This window comes from Lithobates pipiens, unplaced genomic scaffold (genome assembly GCF_037356315.1).
Source record: "Lithobates pipiens isolate NorthernLeopardFrog02 unplaced genomic scaffold, aLitPip1_a1.2 Scaffold_8, whole genome shotgun sequence".
Lineage (NCBI taxonomy): Eukaryota > Metazoa > Chordata > Amphibia > Anura > Ranidae > Lithobates > Lithobates pipiens.
In genome coordinates, this window is record NW_027507903.1 from 60682732 (window position 1) to 60703154 (window position 20423).

Sequence of the window (20423 nt, forward strand, 5' to 3'; positions counted from 1 at the left end):
AGTGACACGCTCAGGGGACACGACTCTGTATTATGGCGAGTCAAACCATTTTACTTTATATTACAACGTAATATAAATAATATGCGTCAATCATCCTGACACCATATAAACCATGGTGGTATGATGATTGAAGCACCGACACCAGCCATTGCCCCAACAAATTGCCCACGAAAAATATCTATAATAGTATACTAATCAGCTACTTCACTTGGGTTTCCCCGGAGATGGAGTCTTCTCCTTCCTTCACAGGATCCATGCACACTGGCTTCAAAAACATTGCGTCTACAGGAATTTTGTGCTGTGCCTGAAGAATCAACTTAATGTTATCCTATGTGTCCATGCACATTAGAACGATTACAGGCATATTTTGAACTCAACGTTTAGAGGCCGGAAAAAAACCCCTTCTCGTTCGTGTTTCTGATTGGAGCTTACTGGCAGAAATTTTTTTAAACTCTCCTAAACTCGTCTAAAGTTTGTACAAAAAATGCTCCATATGAGCGTTTTTTACTGCCAAGATACTTTTTTTTAAGTCCAGTACGCATGGAGCCTAAAGCCCCGTACACACGATCGGAAATTCAGCCATCAAAAGACCGATGAGAGCTTTTAGTCAGAAAATGTGACCGTGTGTATGCTCCATCGGACTTCTGCTGGCCGAATTTCCACCAGCAAAAGATTGAGAGCAGGTTCTCAATTTTTCGGATGAAAAAAGTTCCGATCATTAATTCCAATCGTCTGTACCAATTCCGACGCGTAAAATTCCTACGCATGCTCGGAAACAATTCGACACATGCTCTGAAGAATTGAACTTCATTTTTCGGCTTGTCGTAGTGTTGTACGTCACCGCGTTCTTGACAGTCGAAAGTTCAGGGAACTTTTGTGTGACTGTGTATGCAAGCCAAGCTTGAGCGGAATTCTGTCGGAAAAATCAAGTTTTTTCAGACAGAAAATCCGCTCGTGTACGGGGCATTAGCGTTTCCTCCAAAGTCTCCAGAACAAATCTCTGTCTCAGCACATGACCTGTTCAAAGTCCTATATCCCTCCTCCCCCCTTTCCTGCTACCTCATTTCCTGCAAGGACATTCGCAAACTAACCAAACGGGTTTATTAGCATATCAATAGGGAAGCCCTAGCTTATAAAACACATGGTCTTAAAATTCAATAGTTCACATATCTAAGCTATGAAAATCACCAAAAATAGCCAAGCAACACATTAGTCGAGATTACTTTTTCCGAGGGTGTGAACTTCATAAAAAGTGGCTTCCTATGGGGGTCACTCACCAAAGAGAAGGAGGCAAAAGTGCCGATGGGGGCCCAAGAAGAGTAGGTTCAGGACTGCTCTGTGCAATTTAATTGCACAACGCAAGTAAGTATAAACCTGTTTGTTATTTAAAGTGGTTCTAAAGACATAAGGTTTTTTAATCTTAATACATTCTATGCATTAAGATAAACCTTCTGCATGCAGCAGCCCCCCTCAGCCGCCTAATATTTGCCATCTCTCTCCAGGGTAGAGGACTGTAGAGGCAGTGGTTACCCAAGGAAGCTGAAAGCGGAGTTCCACCCTAAAGTGCCACATTTGGCACCTTTCAGGGGGGAACTTCCTGACAGCACCACAATGAAGCTCAGCCTCTCTCCTCCTTCCTCCACCGCCAGGCCAAGTAGTAAGCGATTTGCGCATGTGCAGTAGGGAACCCAGCTGTGAAGCCGAAAGGCTTCACTGCTGGGTTTTCTTACCAGCAATGGTGGTGGCTGCACCCAACAGCTGACCTGAAAATTGGCTTCTGACACTGTGGGCTCCCTGGACAGGTAATTTTCCATATATTAAAATGTGAGCAGCTACAGCATTTGTAGCTGTGGACTTTTAATCTTTAGTGGGGTGGGTGGACCTTCGCTTTAAAAGGGGTTGAAAAGTCAGGTTTCTTATCTTAATGCATATGCATTAAGATAAACAAAAAACCTTCTGTGTGCAGCAGCCACCCTAATACTTACTTGAACCCATCATGATCAAGCGATGTTGCATCAGAGTCTCGGCTGCCGGGAACTCTCCCTCCTCATTGGCGAGACAGCTGCAAGGTGCCATTAGCTCCTGCTGCTGTCAATCAACGTCAGTGAGCCAACGAGGAGAAACGGGACGGGGCCGAACCGCGGCTCCGTGTCTGAAAGGACACGCTGAGCAATGGCTTGGCTCGGGAGCATAACAAGATAACAAGCTGCTTTCTGTAGGGGCACTTGGCAGGAGGGAGGGGCCAGGAGGGCCAATGAGGAACCCCAAGAAGAGGAGGATCTGTGCTACTCTGTGCAAAACCACTGCACAGAGCAGGTAAGTATAACATGTTTATATTTAAAAAAAATTGACTTTAGTATAACTAAAAATTAGTATAACTAAAAACTTAATCTAACTAATCTCACAGCTACCAAATCCCATTGAGATATCCGTTCTAGATATGTATTTGCATAAAGCTTCTCATTTCTGGTGGAGGTACTGCCAATCACAGCAGGAGGTACACCTCTCCAGCCTGTGTACTGTATATTATGGGGAGGTGACGTCTCCATCAATTCCCCTGCAGGTCCAAGGCGTCGCTATGGGGACGTCTTGTGCACCTGCATATGCAAATTTATATTTGGGAGCCTGGGAAAGACAGGTCCACTCGAATGAACGACTTGCCCCCTTTTTGGAAGATGGACTTTTGTGGTATCGTTATCTGGACGACTTATTTATGGTGTGGACAGGGACAAAAGAAAAACTTTTACAGTTTATACAGGAATTGAGTATAAATGATTTCAATCTTAAATTTACGTTTACTTTTGACCCAGAACGGATCCCCTTTCTAGATCCATCTATTATCAAGCAATCTGATGGTATCTTATGCACAGACCTCTATCGTAAACCGAAAGCAGGTAATACCCTTTTATTTGCTACCAGTGCTCATCCAGAGCCCTTGGTACGCAGCATCCCCTTTGCACAGTTTCTGCTCACCACCAAACACTTCTTAAGTAAAAATTGGCACCTCCTTACAGACCATCACATTCAAGCCAAACATATACGCCCCACTCCAGAATTAATTTTTCGGAGAGCAGTATCTCTTCGAGATCGATTAACATGTAGTCACTACACACCTCCCAATCCTATAGATAATGCCCCAAGAGGTACATTTAAATGTAACAACTGCCCTCGTTGTCCATGGGTAACGGAAGGTAAACATTTTACCTTACCCAATGGGGAAACACTTTTTCCACGTACATATTCTGATTGCAATACTAGAGGTGTCATTTATATAATGACTTGTAAATGTAAAGCATTCTACATTGGGAAGACCTTCCGGGAATTTAGACAGCGTATTGGTGATCATCTTTACTATTCAGAAAGTGGTAAATTGACAACGGTTGGTAGACATGTTGGCCTTTGCCACCGTTTTGACACTTCAGTGATCCAGTTTTTCATCTTGGAGGTTGTTCCTCCGGGCCCGAGGGGTGGGGATTGGGACCACAAGATCCTACAGAAGGAGACCCTGTGGATCGAACGGCTCAATGCTACCCACCCCCGGGCCTGAATGAAACGATCTCCTATAAACCGTTTCTGTAAAACTGAACTTTTTTTTTTGCTCTCTCTGTGAATGGTCACCTAATTTAGAATGAAGTGGCTTCTATACCAGGGTATTACAATAACCTTGATAATTAAATGCCTTTATTGTGCTATAATGTCGATACATTATATTTGTATCATTCATCATATAATTCTGTTTTATATTCAAGTTTCGACTCACCCTTGATAATTGTTTTTTTTTTTTTTTTTCAAGCAACGGAACTTTTTCTTTCCCTTTTGTCTCCCCCAGGCGGACATGTGTTCCTCCTGGTCGGCAAGGGAATATTATCCCTCCCTAGCTTGCAGTGGTTAACGCTGGGACCTACGGGTCCGTCAGCGTCTCCCTGCGCACTTCCGCATTAGCAGCGACAATACCGCACATGCGCAGTGTGGAGGAACTGACCACATGACGTCAGAAGCCGCCGAACTTCCGGCGGCGTCTGGCGCGCGTGTGTTGGGGAGCCTATTTAAGCAGTCATTCTGACCGCTGAATGGGCAGACCGTGCGGCTGTGTTGGAGGCTCCAATTGATGGACTAACAGATTCCTTTGGAAACTTTTACTTTGGCAACCCTAAGCGCCATTGTTATTTACTGCTTTATTATAGCATGTGCCATTCCTTTACTTACAGATCCTCAATGGTTGCAATTCACCTATGCTGACCTGATTACACAGGATATTTCTATGAGTTAATTTACTAGATGCAATCCAGTGATCTTTAATTGATAGATTTACATAATTATTATATCAAAGAAGTTAATCCTTCTCCTTTTGGTGAGTTATTTCAATCTAAATTTCTAAAAAATAAAGGAATATATACACATGCTAAAAATAAAACTAAAAGTATATATAAAAAATAAAAAAAACTTCTCTTTTAGGAGTTTTTTCTCCTCCCCTCCTCTAGGGCTGTTTGGCCAATCCCCCATGTCCGCCGTGGGGGGAATATATATGGGAATTCCGTTGCTTGTAACCCATCCTTCTGAATTCGGGGAGAGCCGATCCTTTCCCACCTTTTTCTTTCCAATTTAACGATTTATTATTGATTATAATATTTCATGATTCATTTCTTTGATATTTTGCGGTTGTTTGTTAACTGTTTGTATTTATTATTATGTTTTGTATAGATATCCTCCTGAGGAAGCGGTCTTTATACCGCAAAACTAGTAGAGGAGAGCCCCATGCGCCCTTGATTTGAATTCCCCATTTTGTGGAGAAATTGTCAAAGACGCTGTTATTGCGATATGTATGTATTCTTTGTATTTAAAAAAAAAAAAAAAGGGTGACGTTTGTCCTTTTTGTTCTTTATATACACTACCGTTCAAAAGTTTGGGGTCACATTGAAATGTCCTTATTTTTGAAGGAAAAGCACTGTACTTTTCAATTAAGCTAACTTTAAACTAGTCCTAACTTTAAACAAATATACTCTATACATTGCTAATGTGGTAAATGACTATTCTAACTGCAAATGTCTAGTTTTTGGTGCAATATCTACATAGAGGCCCATTTCCAGCAACTATCACTCCAGTGTTCTAATGGTATAATGTGTTTGCTCATTGGCTCAGAAGGCTAATTGATGATTAGCAAACCCTTGTGCAATCATGTTCACACATCTAAAAACAGTCTAGCTCCTTCCAGAAGCTACAAAACTGACCTTCCTGTGAGCAGATTAAGTTTCTGGAGCATCACATTTGTGGGGTCAATTAAACGCTCAAAATGGCCAGAAAAAGAGAACTTTCATCTGAAACTCGACAGTCTATTCTTGTTCTTAGAAATGAAGGCTATTCCATGCGAGAAATTGCAAAGAAATTGAAGATTTCCTACAACGGTGTGTACTACTCCCTTCAGAGGACAGCACAAACAGGCTCTAACCAGAGTAGAAAAAGAAGTGGGAGGCCGCGTTGCACAACTAAGCAAGAAGATAAGCACATTAGAGTCTCTAGTTTGAGAAACAGACGCCTCACAGGTCCCCAACTGGCATCTTCATTAAATAGTACCCGCAAAACACCAGTGTCAACATCTACAGTGAAGAGGCGGCTGAAGGATTTTGGGCTTCAGGGCAGAGTGGCAAAGAAAAAGCCATATCTGAGACTGGCCAATAAAAGAAAAAGATTAAGATGGGCAAAAGAACACAGACATTGGACAGAGGAAGACTGGAAAAAAGTGTTGTGGACGGACGAATCCAAGTTTGAGGTGTTTGGATCACAAAGAAGAACGTTTGTGAGACGCAGAACAAATGAAAAGATGCTGGAAGAATGCCTGACGCCATCTGTTAAGCATGGTGGAGGTAATGTGATGGTCTGGGGTTGCTTTGGTGCTGGTAAGGTGGGAGCTTTGTACAGGGTAAAAGGGATTCTGAATAAGGAAGGCTATCACTCCATTTTGCAACGCCATGCCATACCCAGTGGACAGCGCTTGATTGGAGCCAATTTCATCCTACAACAGGACAATGACCCTAAACACACCTCCAAATTGTGCAAGAACTATTTACAGCAGAAGCAGGCAGCTGGTATTCTATCGGTAATGGAGTGGCCAGCACAGTCACCAGATCTGAACCCCATTGAGCTGTTGTGGGAGCAGCTTGACAGTATGGTACGCCAGAAGTGCCCATCCAACCAATCCAACTTGTGGGAGCTGCTTCTAGAAGCGTGGGGTGCAATTTCTCCAGCTTACCTCAATAAATTAACAGCTAGAATGCCAAAGGTGTGCAATGCTGTAATTGCTGCAAAAGGAGGATTCTTTGACGAAAGCAAAGTTTGATGTAAAAACAATGTTATTTCAAATACAAATCATTATTTCTAACCTTGTCAATGTCTTGACTCTATTTTCTATTCATTTCACAACGTATGGTGGTGAATAAGTGTGACTTTTCATGGAAAACACAAAATTGTTTGGGTGACCCCAAACTTTTGAACGGTAGTGTATGTTTATTAAATAAGATAATATTTTAAATGTTATTTGTTTTCTTTGGCAGTAACGATATAGTCCAATTTTCACTTATTTTTGGGTGGGAATTACCTAGAGGATTAGCATAAGCAACTATCCCTGGTACTCCCATGCCAAAAAACCCTCCTTTTTTTCGATACTATGACTTGTGGATGATGGTACTAATTATTATCAATACTAATTAGAGGCGACATTCTTAATTTGTGAATTCCCGTTAGATCCGTCCTGCAAATTACTAGAAACAAAATCAACATGGAGGAGAGAGGGAGGAGCTTTGCACTGAACACCAAGTATATGTTCACAAATGATGACTCGATAGTCACGTGGAAGTGAAAAGGGAAAGTGAAGGCTTGTCTATTCGCTAAAATTCAGAGCATGTGCAGTAGAGGTGGCAATGGGAGATCAGCAGGATCTGATGCTGCAGCGGGGACACAGAGAGGAAGGCCCATTTGTGCCGCCTATCCATGCCCATCTGTGCCGCCCATCCATGCCCATCTGTGCCGCCCATCAGTGCCGCATATCAGTGCCGCCCATCAGTGCCGCATATCAGTGCCGCATATCAGTGCCGCATATCAGTGCCGCATATCAGTGCCGCATATCAGTGTCCATCAATGCCACCTCATCAGTGCCACTTCATTGTTGCCCATCAGTGCCCATCAGTGTAGCCCCATCAGTGAAGGAGAAAACGTACTTATTTACAAAGTTTTGAAACAAACAAAAAAAAACATTTTTTTTCAAATTTTTCGGTATTTTTTTATTTGAAGCGCAAAAAATTAAAACCGTAGAGGTGATCAAATACCACCAAATGAAAGCTCTATTTGTGGGAAAAAAAATGATAAAAAATTTCATTTGGGTACAGTGTAGCATGACCGCACAATTGTCAAAGTGCGACAGCGCTGAAAGCTCAAAATTGGTCTGGGCAGGAAGGTGTTTAAGTGCCCTGTATTGAAGTGGTTAAACTACAGGCAAGCCTATTATCAGGCTTACCTGTAGCTGCACTGGATATCTCCTAAACCTGCTCCTAAACCTGCACGGTTTAGGAGCGATCCCTGTATTTGCATGTGCCAACATCATCGGCACATGTGCATTTAAGCCAACTGAAGCAATGACATGTACGTGCCTTGCTTCAGTTGTACAGTGCCGTTCCAGGCGGCTACCACACGCATGCGTGGAAGTGACGTAATTGCGGCTCTGGCCAATCACAGCGCCGAGAGAGACAAGGACGGCTGCAGGGGCTTCGTTCTCAGGTAAGTAATTTATAATGATCTAGTATGCTATGTATACTAGCTCATTATGCCTTTGTCTTGCAGGGTTTTTGTTTTTTACCTGGGTTTACAACCATTTTAGTGGAGTGTATTCACAGTGGTGGGTTTAAATTATTTTTGTGCAAACGTCTTTGGCAGGTGTGAAAAATGCTGCAAATTAGGAATGCTTTCAGAAATAGAAGGGTTAATGGTTTATTTTATCAATTAACGAAATGGGAAGTAAATGAACAGAAGAGAAATCCATATCAAATCAAAATATTTGCATTCAAACCAGTATGCATTCTTCTACGTAAACTTGCACATAGCTTTTGAAGGAACTCGCCAGGTAGGTTGTTCCAAACATCCTGGAGAACTTCTGTGGATGTAGGCTGCCTTAAATTCATATGTCTCTTCATGTTATCCCAGACAGACTTGATGAAGTTGAGATCAGGGCTCTGTGGGGGCCAAACCATCACTTTCAGGACTCCGTGTTCTTCTTTACACTGAAGATAGTTCTTAATGACACTGGCTATACAGGTGATACTCGAAAAATTTCAATATCGTGCAAAAGTTCATTTATTTCACTAATGCAACTTAAAAGGTGAAACTAACATATGAGATAGACTCAGGGCCGGTGCTACCACTATGCAAACTTGGCAGCTGCCTAGGGCACCCAGCCACTGGTTTTTCTAATCTCTTATCTCTGCAGCAAGCAGCTAAGTCTTAGAATCCGCAGGCAGACATCACTCGAGAATGAATGGAAGCAAGCAAACATTTATTGATGGGCACTGCTAGGCTGCATTTGATGGGCGCTGGTAGGCTGCATTGATGGGCGCGGGCGAGGCTGCATTTGATGGGCGCGGGCGAGGCTGCATTTGATGGGCGCGGGCGAGGCTGCATTTGATGGGCGCGGGCGAGGCTGCATTTGATGGGCGCGGGCGAGGCTGCATTTGATGGGCGCGGGCGAGGCTGCATTTGATGGGCGCGGGCGAGGCTGCATTTGATGGGCGCGGGCGAGGCTGCATTTGATGGGCGCGGGTGAGGCTGCATTTGATGGGAGCGGGTGAGGCTGCATTTGATGGGTGCTGGTGAGGCTGCATTTGATGGGTGCTGGTGAGACTGCATTTGATGGGAGCTGGTGGGCTGCATTTGATGGGCGCTTCATTAAAAAGGTGGGGTTTATATGTGCAGGGGAAATGGGGTGGAGTCAGGGGTGGAGCAAAAGGGGGCAGCAAAATGAGGTTTCGCCTAGGGCAGGGATATGCAATTAGCGGACCTCCAGTTGTTGCAGAACTACAAGTCCCATGAGGTATAGCAAGACTGACAGCCACAACCATGACACCCAGAGGCAGAGGCACGATGGGACTTGTAGTTTTGCAACAGCTGGAGGTCCGCTAATTGCATATCCCTGGCCTAGGGTGTAAAAATTCCTTGCACCAGCCCTGGATAGACTCATTACATGCAAATCAAGATAGTTCAAGCCGTGATTTGTCATAATTGTGATGATTATGTCTTACAGCTCATGAAAACCCCAAATCGACAATCTCAGAAAATTCTAATTTTACATGCAATCAATAAAACAAGGCTTGTACATAGCACAATATCAGACCTCTGAAAAGTATAAGCATGCATATGTACTCAGTACTTGGTTTGGGCCCCTTTTGCAGTAATTACTGCCTCAATGAGGCGTGGCATGGAAGCTATCAGCCTGTGGCACTGCTGAGGTGTTATGGAAGACCAGGATGCTTCAATAGCGGCCTTAAGCTCTTCTGCATTGTTCGGTCTCATGTCTCTCATCTTTCTATTGGCAATGCTCCATAGATTCTCTATGGGGTTCAGGTCAGGCGAGTTTGCTGGCCAATCAAGCACAGTAATCCCATGGTCATTGAACCAGGTTTTGGTGCTTTTGGCAGTGTGGGCAGGTGCCAAGTCCTGCTGGAAAATGAAGTCAGCATCCACATAGAGCTCGTCTGTGGAAAGAAGCATGAAATGATCCAAAATCTCCTGGCAGATGGCTGCGTTGACCATGGACTTAATGAAGCACAGTGGACCAACACCAGCAGATGGCATGGCTCCCAAAATCAACACAGACTGTGGAAACTTCACACAGGACTTGAACCATCTTGCAGTGTGTGCCTCTCCATTATTCCTCCATACTCTGGGTCCTTGGTTTCCAAATGAGATGCAAAATTTGCTCTCATCAGAAAAGAGGACTTTGGACCACTGAGCAACAGACCAGGTCTGTTTTTCTTTAGCCCAGGTAAGACGATTCTGACATTGTTGTTCAGTAGTGGCTTGACAAGAGGAATACGACATTTGAAGCCCATGTCCAGGATCCGTCTGTGTGTGGTGGCTCTCGACTCCAGCCTCAGTCCACTCCTTGTGAATGTCCCCAACACTTTTGAATGGCCTTCTCCTGACAATCCTCTCCAGGCTGCGGTCATCCCTGCTGCCTGTGCACCTTTTTCTTCCACACTTTTCCCTTCTACATAACTTTCTATTTGATACAGCACTTTGGGAACATCCAACTTCTTTTGAAATTACCTTTTGAGGCTTTCCCTCTTTATGGAGGGTGTCAATGATGGTTTTCTGCACAACTGCCAGGTCAGCAGTCTTTCCAATGTGATTCCCACTGAACAAGACAGACCATTTAAAGGCTCAGGAACCGTTCGCAGGTGTTATGGCTTAATTAGCTGATTAGCCACTTGAGATCCGCACTATAGCGCACCAAATGACGGCTACAGCGCGAATCTCCTTTTCCGGGACGACGTCAATACACATAGTCCCGTGCACGAGCGTCCTGCGCGCCCCCTGAGGGGCGCGCGGCGCGCTCCCTGAGGGGCGCGCGGCGCGCTCTGTGATCGGCGAGTCTACGAGACTCGCCTGATCACCGATCCGTGCAAGGGGTCGATTCTGACCCCTTATCACGTGATCAGCTGTCAGCCAATGACAGCTGATCATGTGATATAACGGAGCCGGTAATCGGCTATTATTCCTCCTCGCGCTGTCAGCGCTAGGAGAAAAAAAAAAGCCGATCACCGGCGGCCGTGATCGGGACATTAGTCCCGATCATGGCCAGCCCTGCTAGTGCCCACCTGCCCCCTGCCAGTGCCCACCTGCCCCCTGCCAGTGCCACATTAAAAAAGTAAGTGCCCCCGTCAGTGCCACCCAGCAGTGCCCATAGTGCCACCCAGCAGTGCCCACAGTGCCACCCAGCAGTGCCCACAGTGCCACCCAGCAGTGCCACCCAGCAGTGCCCACAGTCTGCCTCAACAAAGGTGCTGCACCCCAGTGCCACATATCCGTGCCCATCAGTGTCATATACCAGTGCCCAGCAGTGCCGCCAATCAGTGCCCAGCAGTGCCACCTATCAGAGCCACCTATCAGTGCCCATCAGTCCCATCTATCAGTGGTACCTATCAGTGCCCATCAGTGCCGCCTTATCTGTGCCCATTGGTGCCGCCTTATCTGTGCCTATTAGTGCCGCCTTATCTGTGCCCATCAGTGCCCACCAATGCAGCCCATCAGTGCCCACCAATGCAGCCCATCAGTGCCCACCAATGCAGCCCATCAGTGCCCACCAATGCAGCCCATCAGTGCCGCCTCATCAGCGCACTTCAATGAAGGAGAAAAATGACCCGTTTGCAAAATTTTATAACAAACTATTAAACATGATTTTTTTTTTTTTTGCATCTTTTTTTGTTTGTTTAGCAAAAAATAAAACTCCGAGCTGTAATTAAATACCACCAAAAGAAAGCTCTATTTGTGGGAAAAAAATTATAAAAATTTCATTTGGGTACAGTGTTGTATGCCCGCGCAATTGTCATTCAAAGTGCATCAGCGCTGAAAGCTGAAAATTGGTCTGGAACTGAGGGGGGTTTAAAGCGGAGGTCCACCCTAAAGTGGACCTCCGCTCATCGGAACCCTCCCCCCCTCCAGCGCCACAATTGGCACCTTTCAGGGGGGAGGGGGGTACAGATACCTGTACAGTACAGGTATCTGCACCCACTTCCGGGATAGCTCTCTGCGGAAAGGGGCGTATATTACGCCCCTTTCCGCAAGTGCCCCGCTGCCTGCTGGGAAAACACACAGATCCCAGAGGCAGCGGGGACCGTCCTTATTGCGCAGAGCGGCTCGCGCATGCGCAGTAGGGAACCGGGAAATGAAGCCGAAAGGTACCTAAGATGGCAGCGGCAGCACCCGAGAAACTATCTACCGATCGGCTTCGGGTGCCGACATCGCGGGCGCGCTGGACAGGTAAGTGTCACTATTTTAAAAGTCAGCAGCTGCAGTATTTGTAGCTGCTGGCTTTTTAAAAAAAAAAAAAAAAAAACGCGGAGTCCCGGTGGACTCCCGCTTTAAGTGCCCAGTAAGCAAGTGGTTAGAGTGGGGCACTTTGACCCTAGAATATTACACCTTTTCACAATATTCCAATTTTCTGAGATTGTGGATTTGGGGTTTTCATGAGCTGTAAGCCATAATCATCACTAAAATGACAAATCACGGCTTGAACTATCTTGCTTTGCATGTAATGAGACTATCACATTAGTTTCACCTTTTAAGTTGCATTAGTGAAATAAATGAACTTTTGCACGATATTCTAATTTTTCAAGTATCACCTGTATTTTGAGGATGTTGTCCTGCTACAGAATAAATTTGGGGCCAATCACATGCCTCCCTGATGGTATGGCACGATAAAGAAATATCTGCCTTTATTTATCAGCATTGAGGACACCATTGATCCTGACAAAATCTCCAACTCCATTTACAGACATGCAGCCCCCAACTTGCAAGGAATCTCCACCATGTTTCACTGTTGCTTGCAGACACTAATGTACCACTCTCCAGACCTTCACCGACAAACTGCCTCCTGCTACAGCAAATATTTCACATTTTGACTCACCTGTTGCCATTTTTTCTGCTCCCCACTTCCTATGGTTTCGTATATAGGACATAGAAACAAAGCAATGCAACTATTCAAAAGCTGGGTGCAAGCCTACTTAGAAGAATTGATGCCGTTATGAAGGCAAAGGGTATAAACGCCAAATCTTGATTTGATTTTCTCTTCGGTTTTTCTTTTTTTTTTTATCAACAAAATGGAAAGTAAATGAACTATTAACACTTCTATTTCTGAAAGCATTCTTAACTTACAGAAGTTTTTTCACACCTGCCTAGTACTTTTGCACAGTACTGTATGTTGTTGGAAAGTACGGTATTTTCTGCACTGTATCAACTTTTGCAGTTATAACACGATTTGCGCTTTATTTAAAGATTAAAAAATATATATGCTGCTTTTCAATTAAATCAGAATGTTTTTTTTAATCACAAGCAAGTCCAAACGTTTTTCCTTTTTGCACCTACAGCAGAAAGGCACAGTAATTATTAAATGCGATCCATGTTATATCCATATGTTTTTCTACACGGTATATTAAAAAAATAAAAATAAAAAAGGGCAGGTTTGTCTTTAATGATCGCATCTTCCTGCAATCATATAAGGACAATCTGTGCCTTTGAAAAGCTCATTTGACGAATCAGTCAGTTCCTTAATCCAATCCAACAAATATGTTCCTCAGTTTTATTTAGTTTGGAAGTAAAAATAGCAGCATGTACTGACTTTATTTTTTTAAAGTAGAGAACAAATTGAACAGTGTATTACAGAGGCAAGCGGTTACATAAAATATTTATTAACCAAAAAAAAAAAAAAAGAAATCACTTTCCATTTAGTTAGTAGGCATTGACAAAAGTTTCAGCATATTAGAGCAAAGCGGGAGGAAAGTTTTCAAGACACGCTGCTATTAGTAAAAAGCTTTAGGGAGTCACGTGATACACTTTAGGACAAAACAAAATTTAAATAATTAAATGGTTTTCCATTGACACATTGGAATAAATGTTTTATGCATAGATTATCAAACAATGGCTGCTCTGTATGGCAAAAAGTTCATCCAAAGACCTAATGAAGAGGCATATGCTCCAGACAAATACTTTTGTTTTATAATATTCATTTCCATGACACATAAATATTGCAGAAAAACCATGTATAATGAAATCAGAATACCTATACAAGGTGAAAACAAACACACATTACAAAGCGTAGAACCTTCAGCTAATCTGTTTGGGCAAAGCCTCTTTGGTGTTTAACCACTTGCTTACTGGGCACTTAAACCCCCCTCCTGCCCAGACCAATTTTCAGCTTTCAGCGCTGATGCAATTTGAATGACAATTGCGCGGTCATACAACACCGTACCCAAATAAAATTTTTATCATTTTTTTCCCACAAACAGAGCTTTCTTTTGGTGGTATTTTATTACAGCTGGGAGTTTTATTTTTTGCTAAACAAACAAAAAAAATGCAAAAATAAAAATCATGTTTAATAGTTTGTTATAACATTTTGCAAACAGGTCATTTTTCTCCTTCACTGAAATGCGCTGATGAGGCGGCACTGGTGGGCACTGATAGGCTGCACTGGTAGGCACTGATAGGCACAGATAAGTTGGTACTGATGGGCACAGATAAGGCAACACTGATGTGCACAGATAAGGTGGCACTGATGGGCACAGATAAGATGGCACGGATGGGCACTGATAGGTGGCACTGATAGGTGGCACTGATAGGTGGCACTGGTAGATGACACTGATGGGCACGGATATGTGGCATATGAGGTGCAGCACTGTTGAGGCAGATTGTGGGCACTGATAGGTGGCACTGTAGGCACTGATAGGTGGCACTATAGGCACTAAGGGGTGGTACTAATGGGTGGCACTTTTACTTTAATTAGGTTGCACTGGCAGGGGGCAGGTGGGCACTGATGACTTGGCCGTGATCGGGACTGAAGTCCCTCTCACGGCCGCCGGTGAATGGCTTTTTTTTTTCTCCTCGCGCTGACAGGAAAAATAGCCGATTATGGGCTCTGTTGTGATCACATGATCAGCTGTCATTGGCTGACAGCTGATCACGTGGTAAGGGTCGGGATCGACCCCTTGCTCCGACCTATGATCAGGCGAGTCTCAGACTCGCTGATCACAGAGTGCGCCGGGCGCGCAGGCCGACGTCAATAGACGTCGTCCCGGCAGAGCAGGTCCGCGATATAGCCGGCATTCGGCTATAGCGCGGATCTCAAGCGGTTAAAGGACACCTGTACAGAGACAAATTCGAAGGCTGCCATTGCCAAGCTCCTCTTCTGCCAGATGCCCAGGTGTCAGGATGATCCTCTGGCTTTCCGAGTTAAGGACCTGGAACAAGCAGGCAAATAAGGGAGTTCTACTTTTAGAGCATCTGCTTTGAGTCAGTGACTGTGAGAACATTGAATCAAGTAACCACCAGGCAACCAGCAGTTTCAGTAGGAGACTAGAAATGACCGTTCCAGATTCGTCTCAGCAAAGGTTTTGTTTTAAACACCCAGCGGGAGAGACTTTCACATGCAGTGCGTTCTTTTTTCACAGGGAGCGTTGTCTAATGTCTGCCCACCTGTGTTCGTCTCTACAAAATAATGGAACATAAAAAATGATGTCCATTCCCTTCCTAAAAGTCATCATCCATAACAGGATGAGAGGGGGTTACACATGGCTCTAGGACAGGGGACTCCAATCTACAGACCGCATGGCCTGCTACAGCTACTATGGTCAGTGGCATAACCTTAAAAGCAGAACTTCACCCAGAAGGACAAGTTCTTCTTGTCTGTCTCCTCCCCTGCTCTAAGTTTTGGCACTTCATTTTTTTTGGGGGGGGGGGGGGGGGCTAGTTTTGACAGGTACCCGTTCCTACTTCCTGTCAGATCACTACAGCAATCCAAGGGGAAGTTCAAAACCCCCCTTCTTCACCTGCAGTCTGGGACAGATCACAGGTCCCAGAAACAGAAAGTTGCGGGGCCATTGACAGAGCACAGGGCAGTTTATGCGTGTGCAGTGGGAAGCCAGCTTCGAAGCCACAACTGGCTTCCCAAAGTAAATGTGCCAGCGTGTGAACCCAAAGTGGGCCAAACAGCTGGATTGGGTTAGGACAACACTGCATCCCAGGACAGGTAAGTATCCTATTATTAAAAGTCCGCAGCTGAGGTCTAATTCTTGTTTTCAGAGTGAGAAACTGCTTTAACCACTTTAGGTTGACCCTATAGAAGCTTTACTGCTACAAGGTGGCACCTGTGCACCAGATCACATATATATGCGTGAGCCAACACTTTCTGGAAGGGGGCATGCATGCATACTGCCAGCGCTCGGTTCGGCCCAGTGGAAGCTGATCGGCGGGTACCGTGTACTCGATGTCCTCCGGCACCCGCTGATCATGAGGCAGAGAGACAGAACTGCAATCTGTAGGCACACAGAGCGCCCCTGATGCTAACCCCTTCCCAGCCAATGTCATTAGTACAGTGACCGTGTTAGTGTCCAATTTGGCCGCTGCAATATCACAGTCCTGCTATGTCACTGATGGCCGCCATTACTAATGTAAAAAAAAAAAAAAAAAAAAATATCCCATAGTTTGTAGATGCTAAAATACTAGCCTAAATTGATGAAGAAATGTGAATTTTTACATTTTTTTTATTGGATATGTTTTATAGCAGAAAGTTAAAATATTGCTTTTGCTTTCAAAATTGGCAGACTTTTTTTTGTTTATAATGCAAAAAATAAAAAACACAGAGGTAATCAAATACCACCAAAATAAAACTCTATTTGTGGGGAAAAAAAAAAGGACAATTTTATTTGGGTACAGAATCTCACGACCACGCAACTGTCAGTAAAGTAACGCAGTGCCGTATCACAAAACATGACCCGGTCATGAAGAAGAGAGGGGTAAATCTTCCAGAGGTCAAGTGGTTAATGTGCACAGGTTTAGAGACTAAGGTTAGCAAGAGGAAGGAGGATTAAGGTCAGCAGCAGCTGCCTAAAGTCCCCACTTCCTATGTACTGTAACTGATTTAAGGTGAGCCTCTGAAAGGGACCCTTATATAAAGGGGAATCAGAAAGGAATGCTGATGTAAGGAGGTCTCTTATGGGGACCCTGAATTTTCCACCCATGAATATTTGTAAAATATATCATGTGGTCCTCATGCTAAAGTTCTGAAACCCTTGCTCTAAAGACAGGGGTCTCCGAACTGCGGCCCAGGGGCCAGATGTAGCCCTTTGCCTGCCTTTATCAGGCCTTTGAGGCACTAATCCTGTAACCGATACGAGACCCTATTCTGCCATCTAACACCAACAATGGAGCATCATTTCTCCCACTGACACTAATAATAGGGCACTATTCCTCCTTATGATATCAACAATGGGGCACTATTCTTCTAATCCAATACCAAATGTGGTGATGTTTACTGCTACTGATGCCAGAAAAATGTCCACTTCTGCTGGCCATGATCTGGCCCTCCTGAAGTCTGAAGGAAAGTAAACCAGTCCTTTGTATAGAAAGTTTGGGGACCCCTGCTCTAAGACATACCATGTAAGCATTGGAACCTCCCCTGCTATAACTGTTAAATACAAAAAAAAAAAAAATGGTCCCCAGCATAGGAAGATTTTAAAGAAAACATTTAAGTTCTTTCTGTTCACAGATGCTCTTGAAACGATAGATTGCTAGTGATCGTGACACATTTGTTCTCTCCTCATACAAAAAGAAAAAATAACAGTCCTGAAAATAACCAGAGGGCAGGTGTCAGCTGGCACAGAGGATACAAATAGCAAGCCATGTATAGCAGGAAGGCCAATGGCCAGTAACTGGGAAGAAAGAACAGTACAATATTCTTGCTGCATGTGGAAGCCATGAATATCACCAAACATTTCTCCACAATTACCAAGTGTAACTGACAATTCCTGCAAAGACAGAACCATGACAGCTGAAAAGAATGAACATCATTACCTTACCTTATTCCTGAGTTGGTCATTCTCATCTTTACATGATAAAAATTGTTTCTTCCAATGCTCTACACTAGCAATAGACTCCTGAAGAGCCAAGGACAACCGGGCATTGCTCTCCCTCAGGGTCTCCAGCTCAGTTTCCCACTTCTTCACGTTGGAAGTGCTGAGAGGAAAAACAAAATATTAGATTTTTTTTCTATTTGTACGATGCAAATGAGCTTTGGAAAAAAAAAAAAAAAACACATAAAGAACAGCTGAAAAGGTTATAAATTTGTTTAAATATACAAGTTCAGCCCCTTCAAGAAAAGACCATAAGGGCCAACACAGTTGGAGATCAAGGCTTCTTTTCATGGTTATCAGTCTATTTTTAGCTGCTCTGTTGAAAGTCTTTTGAGCAGAGCTCAAAAGCTGAAGCGCAAAGTAAAGCATAGTACACACCAACAGTTTTTTTGTTCAACGTTGAACAAAAAAATACCTGACTACTCTGGAAGGAGCCATTGTACTAAGGATCTGATGTTAGTACAGCGATCTCCCCCGCTGAGGGGAGTGCCCCGCCAGAACACTCTGATCAGTACTCTCAGCCATTGGTTCTCCAGCATGCTTGTCAAACCGGCCAAATGTCAGACAGTTTTTATTGAAACAACTGATGTCTCCCAACATGTGGCCCGTGTGTATGGGCTTTACTCAGAGTTGCGATTGTTCACCCCCCCCCCCCACACATATTCAGCCAGGCTATACTGATTTTAATCCAAGATTATGAAAGCGACCCTGTCGCAGAACAAAAAAAAATTGGTTTTATGCGTTTACTGTAAATTCCATTTCTTGGAGTTCATGGAGGACAGAGCCGGACTTACCATTGGGTTTCACTGGGCTCAAGCCCATGGGCCCCGCCCAATAGGGGGCCCTGCCGAGATACATAGCCGATTGTACTCGACTCGGCTCCGCTCACAGTCAGGCCATGATGGACATAACACAGGGACTAGGCGTGACTGTGAGCCGAGCAGAGTACACTCGGCTCAGGACTGCGAGAGGATCCCAGAGCCGCTGTAACAATATATTCGGCGACCCATCGCAGTTTGCTACGGAAGTGACGTTCTGTCGCCGCCATCTTGCTACACCCCACACTAATCCTCAGTAATGATACACTAAAAAGTAGTAAAGCAGACATGTTGTTACACCCACCGGAGTTTTGCATTTTGGACGCATTTATAACATTACAGTTAGTATATAGTGAAATCCAGGACTTGCAGCTCCGTCTGACTCCTTAGATGTTGAATTTTAAAAGTAGTAAACTTCTGTCAGATTAGCGAACCTGTGAGATGAGCAGGGTTGCCGCTGCTTTTAAAAGTCAAGATCTAAGTAGTCAGATGGAGTTCTAAGTCCTGTATTTCACTATATAAAACTGACTTTACTGATATAAATACGTGTAAAATGCAAAACTCCGGTGGGTGTAACATGTCCGCTTTACCCCTTCTTAGTGTATCCTTACTGTAGACGAGTGTGGATTGTAGCAAGATGGCGGCGACTGAACGTCACTTCCGTAGCAAACTGCGATGGGTCGCAGAATATGTAGTTACACCGCCGAGATACACAGGTCTCTGTATATCGGCAGCACCTTTTTTAAACTTCAAGACTGCAATGATAAGGCTGCAAATGACACTGGGGCAAGGCTGCAAATGACAAGGCTGCAATGACACTGGGGCAAGGCTGCAATTGACAAGGCTGCAATGACACTGGACAAGGCTGTGGATGAATGGGCAAGGCTGCAGATGGACACTGATAAGGCTGCATTGATGGGCATTTAAATGTACTTTTTTTTCCTTAAAATTCCCTCCTAAACTTGGGGTGCGTGTTATACGCCGACGCGATTTATTGTACACCAATAAATACTAATGTAATGTACAGTGGTGTGAAAAAGTGTTTGCCCCCTTCCTCATTTCCTGTTCCTTTGCATGTTTGTCACACTTAAGTGTTTCGGAACATCAAACCAATTTAAACAATAGTCAAGGACAACACAAGTAAACACAAAATGCAATTTGTAAATGAAGGTGTTTATTATTAAAGGTGAAAAAAAATCCAAACCATCATGGCCCTGTGTGAAAAAGTGATTGCCCCCCTTGTTAAAACATACTATAACTGTGGTTGTCCACACCTGAGTTCAATTTCTCTAGCCACACCCAGGCCTGATTATTGCCACACCTGTTCACAATCAAGGCATCCCTTAAATAGGAGCTGCTTGACACAGTAAGGTCCACCAGAAGATCCTTAAAAGCTACACATCATGCCGAGACCCAAAGAAATTCAGGAACAATTGAGAAAGAAAGTAATTGAGATCTATCAGTCTGGAAAGGGTTATAAAGCCATTTCCAAAGCTTTGGGAATCCAGCGAACCACAGTGAGAGCCATTATCCACAAATGGCGAAGACATGGAACAGTGGTGAACCTTCCCAGGAGTGGCTGGCCGCCCAAAATTACCCCAAGAGCGCAGCGACGACTCATCCGAGAGGTCACAAAAGACCCCACAACAACGTCCAAGGAACTGCAGGCCTCACTTGCCTCAGTTAAGGTCAGCGTTCATGCCTCCACCATCAGGAAAAGACTGGGCAAAAATGGCCTGCATGGCAGAGTTCCAAGGAGAAAACCACTGCTGAGCAAAAAGAACATCAAAGCTCGTCTCAATTTCTCCACAACACATCTTGATGATCCCCAAGACTTTTGGGACAACATTCTGTGGACCGATGAGACAAAAGTGGAACTCTTTGGAAGGTGTGTGTCCAAGTATATCTGGCGTAGAAGGAACACTGCATTTCATAAAAAGAA

The 20423-nt window shown here is 44.2% G+C and overlaps 1 protein-coding gene across 1 annotated transcript in view; it reads right to left on the reverse strand.

Moving 5' to 3' along the window:
- HOMER2 (homer scaffold protein 2) overlaps positions 1-20423 on the reverse strand; it is a 315280-nt gene that overhangs the window by 76350 nt on the left and 218507 nt on the right. The window contains exon 6 of the mRNA XM_077472968.1: positions 17610-17766. Coding sequence (XP_077329094.1) covers positions 17610-17766 — 157 coding nt within the window. The remainder of the gene's footprint in view (positions 1-17609; positions 17767-20423) is intronic.